This window comes from Benincasa hispida, chromosome 9 (genome assembly GCF_027475165.1).
Source record: "Benincasa hispida cultivar pf3 chromosome 9, pf3_genome.v1.1, whole genome shotgun sequence".
NCBI classification, from domain to species: Eukaryota; Viridiplantae; Streptophyta; class Magnoliopsida; order Cucurbitales; family Cucurbitaceae; genus Benincasa; species Benincasa hispida.
This window is the reverse complement of record NC_143486.1, coordinates 60156354-60159447: the sequence shown is the minus strand read 5'-3', so window position 1 is coordinate 60159447 and position 3094 is coordinate 60156354. Positions and strand designations below refer to the sequence as shown.

Here is a 3094-nt window from a genome sequence, read left to right as displayed (position 1 = left end):
CAAATTTTTTACTTTGTTATCTACTTTTTACCAATAATCTAAATAATCAAGCCAAATTTTGAAAACTAAAAAAAGTTGTTTTTCAAAAGTTGTTTTTGTTTTTTAAATTTGGCTAAGAATTCAACCATTATACTTAAGAAAAGATGCAAATCCATGTAAGTAATAGAGAAGAAATAGGTTTGATTTTTAAAACTAAAAAACAAAAAATGAATTGATTACCAAATGAAATCAAAATATTATCAAATGGGGTTTACACTAATTAAAAAAATTACCCTAATCATAAACAGAGGGTACATCTTTCTTTCCTTAATTTTGTTCTTTTAAGCCAGGCCTGTAGCTGTTATATGTCGTAATAATTAGAGATTTATTTTATTGACCAAAAAACATTCAAAAAGAAAATTAACAAGTAGTTGTTCAAATGTATAAGGATTTGAGACTTGCAATGAGAAATGATTAGTTGTTTTAGTTATGGTTGAATCCACCAAATTCATATGAAAGACATGTACACTATACACCATATCACCATATCGATATTGGCATATATCATATTGGAATCAAGTATAATCTTTTTATTAAGAAGTCGAAGTTTTGAATCTTCATCTCTATATGTTAAACTGGAAAAAAAAATACACCACATCAATAAGATAGGTTAAAAAATTTACCATTTATAATAGATCTGCTCGACTCTCAACTTATAATTTTATGTCTAATAAAGGTGTCCTACTGGACATTGTTATTAGTTTAATCAGTTCAATATTATTGCAGCAAGTTGTTATTAACTTCATTAATTTAATGCTTATTGTGGTAATCTAGAAATAGAGTTCATTGTGTTATTTCAAATTTAATAGATTTAGGCCATTTGGTTCGTGATTCATTTTCAGTTTTAGGTTTTTAAGAACAAAAAAAATATACAAGAAAAATAATTAAAACGTTTCTATATACTTGTCCTTTAAAAACGATTTCCAAAAACAATCTTTGAAATAATCCATTTTCAAAAACAATAAATTGCCGTTTTGTTTGACTTCAAATTTTATGTTCATAAATTATGAATATGTGATACACTACTGCATTTTTAGATTCACAACAAAACACAAATTTTAAATTGTGAATTCAAATTGCAAAATATTTAAAAAAGAATTCAAATTTCAAAATTTTAAATTGGAACCAAACGTGTTTTCGAGTACAGTAAAATAGAAGAGTTCATTTTGTTTTCTAGTGAATTCTTTGTTTTTTAAAACAATTTTCTGATTGTGAACCAAACGGGACCTTAGTTCCTATGCTTTAAATAGATCTTAATATTAGGGATGACTTGAACATCCCGAACAACCTAATCCAAATTGTAAGGATTTGAGTGGGTTAATTTTTTCTATGTTTGTCGGGTTGGCTTAATTCAACTCGAATTACTTTGTGTGTGTTTTTGAGGTCTAACTTAAGTAGGTTAAATTTTTTTATATTTTTCTTTTAAGATTGTTACATTATTTGTCTTTTTTAAGAGTTTTGGAATAAATATCATCGAAATTTGGTATTTAATTATTTAAGTTTTATGAGATTTTAATTATTAGACAAGTGATGTAGTATATAAATTTAAGTATTTTAAATTAATAAGAAAAAAATATAATAACCTAAGACAACCCAACCCAACCCAACTCAACCCGAATTTTAAGGATTAGGTTGAAAATGTTATTCGAGTCTTTTCAATAATCAACCCATCGGTCCAAAAAAAACCCTTCCAACGCAATTAATCCATATATCATTCCTACTTGAAATTATAAAACATATGTACCAAATGGAATTGATAAAAATCTATTAAAAGAAACAACATTGGAGTTAGAGGTGGATGAACATAACATTTGATGAGAAGTTGGATGAGTTTTTGATGTGAGAATAAAGTAGAATATGTAATAGAGAAGAGAGAGGCTTGCAATTTCCAAGTTGTTTGGTGGTCATAGGAGAACGGCTTAAGGACCAAGCAATGGAATCAAAAACCGAGTGCGCCATCAGCCAGTCAAGTCAATGGCCCCAAAATTTGGTCAACTTCTTTGAATTTTCCAACCATTATTTTTCTCCTTAAATACTCATCTCATCAATACCCACTTTTCTCCAATTTTTCCATCTGGGTTTTCATTTTTTCCAAACAAAAAATGCCAACCATTATTCAGTCCCAACACCAGCCTCGTCGGATCCCCTCCGTCGCCGGACGGGAAGCCAGCCGGAGCCGTGCCGCTAGATCCACTTGCAGGAGCTTCAGTTTTGGTGGGATGGTTAGAGGTGGCCGCAATTTGATGGGGATGCCCGGAGATAAGTGCCGCCGGAATCAGGGAAGCAGAGAGGTTTTAAGAAGGGCGTTGATGCCGCCCAGCCGGAGACCCACTCTCCGGTGGTTGAATTTCCGGCCAACTCCTAGCCGTCTTTCGAATATGTCTATGGCGGAAAGTTAATTAATTAATTTTTATTTTTGGGATTATTCTTTGATTCTTATTCAACAAAATTCTGCGATTTTCTTTGTATGTTTGGTGAATCTATGGGATGATTCTGTTCCTAATTTTTGGAGTGAAATTTCGGAATTCTTTGTGGGTTAAATTGTTAACTGTTCATCAATTTCTTGATGTAATGCTTTTTTAAGAATATTGATCTAAAAACTTATATATAATGTTTTTTTTTAAAGACAATATATGTCAATCCCTCTCATGACGTCTATTGTCCAAATTGAAAATATTTATTTCCTTAGACATTAAACAACTAAAGCAACTAAAATAGGTGCACACACTTATACATATACAATAGAATATTTACTCGGTCTCATCTCCAAACTACCCTTAGTCCCTAATATGTAACATTTAAGCAAGACAAACTTAACAACCTAAGCTTCTCTTCCTCTTCCTTTCACTTCAAAACTTGCACTTTGACTGGTAGATTAGTAGAATAGCTATCCTCTGGGGAGTTGACTGTTATCTGGGGGAAAAAGAAGACATTGAAAAGAGTGGATACTAGCCCAGTGATTTACTTTTAAAACATTCTTATTAAGCATTAAATAGAACATCAACTTCAGAAATAGCATGCATCTCTAAAATTTAGAGTTTAGAAACAATTGAAA

General features: G+C 30.8%; 1 protein-coding gene across 1 annotated transcript; it reads left to right on the top strand.

The window, feature by feature from the left end:
• Positions 1-2141: 2141 nt before the first annotated feature.
• LOC150033975 (uncharacterized) lies at positions 2142-2438 on the top strand. Its single transcript, XM_090317162.1, has one exon. It carries the CDS (start codon positions 2142-2144, stop codon positions 2436-2438), a length of 297 nt encoding a protein of 98 aa, XP_090173288.1.
• The last annotated feature ends 656 nt before the right edge of the window (positions 2439-3094 follow it).